Below are 641 nucleotides of genomic sequence, written 5' to 3'. Positions count from 1 at the left end.
TGTGTGTGTGTGTGTGTGTGTGTGTGTGTGTGTGTAACAATAATAATTTTTTTTTACTTTCTTATAGGACTTATTGTAGCCGGAACAGTTTTCCTGTTGGCACAACTGGCCGTTATAGCTATTTGGACTTATTTGTATCAGAGGCGCCGAAAATTGCAGCCATACAGTACGGAAGGGATTAGTAATACATCGAATTATGGTTCACATAGCGGTTCATCTGGTTCGACAGTTCTCGGTGGTGGTTGTGGTGGCGGCGGCGGCAGCAATGTAACCAACACAAGATCAGAATCTTTATGTAAATTATACGAAGGCGGATTCGGACAGAGGCATGGACGTCAATTTTGAAATCATGCACAAAACATAAAATAGCGGTGAATTTATCAATGAAAAGCTTAAACACTTGCCAATACGGACAAACAAACGAAGAAAAAAAAAAAAGAATAAAAATTCATAGAAACACACAGGAATAATAGCCATTCTTAGGAAGCAAAGCAAAAACTTGAAAAAAAAAACAAAAAAAACAAACAGAAAAAATACATTTTTTTGTCATACTTAATGGTGCCGGAAGAGATGCAAAGAAGTTATATTAGAGAGCAAAAGATAAGAAAAAATAAGAAAAAGAGATCAGCAATATTTATTTT

The 641-nt window shown here is 35.6% G+C and overlaps 2 protein-coding genes across 4 annotated transcripts in view; one reads left to right on the top strand and one right to left on the bottom strand.

Moving 5' to 3' along the window:
* LOC119641990 overlaps positions 1-635 on the top strand; it is a 62,332-nt gene extending 61,697 nt beyond the window's left edge. The window contains exon 8 of the mRNA XM_038040938.1: positions 68-635. Coding sequence (XP_037896866.1) covers positions 68-345 — 278 coding nt within the window. The 3' untranslated portion in view covers positions 346-635. The remainder of the gene's footprint in view (positions 1-67) is intronic.
* Positions 1-641, bottom strand: part of LOC119641991 (autophagy-related protein 16) — a 202,128-nt gene that overhangs the window by 184,644 nt on the left and 16,843 nt on the right. The window lies entirely within an intron of this gene.

Source organism: Glossina fuscipes, unplaced genomic scaffold, assembly GCF_014805625.2.
Source record: "Glossina fuscipes isolate IAEA_lab_2018 unplaced genomic scaffold, Yale_Gfus_2 204, whole genome shotgun sequence".
Lineage (NCBI taxonomy): Eukaryota > Metazoa > Arthropoda > Insecta > Diptera > Glossinidae > Glossina > Glossina fuscipes.
This window is presented reverse-complemented; position numbering and strand designations above follow the sequence as displayed.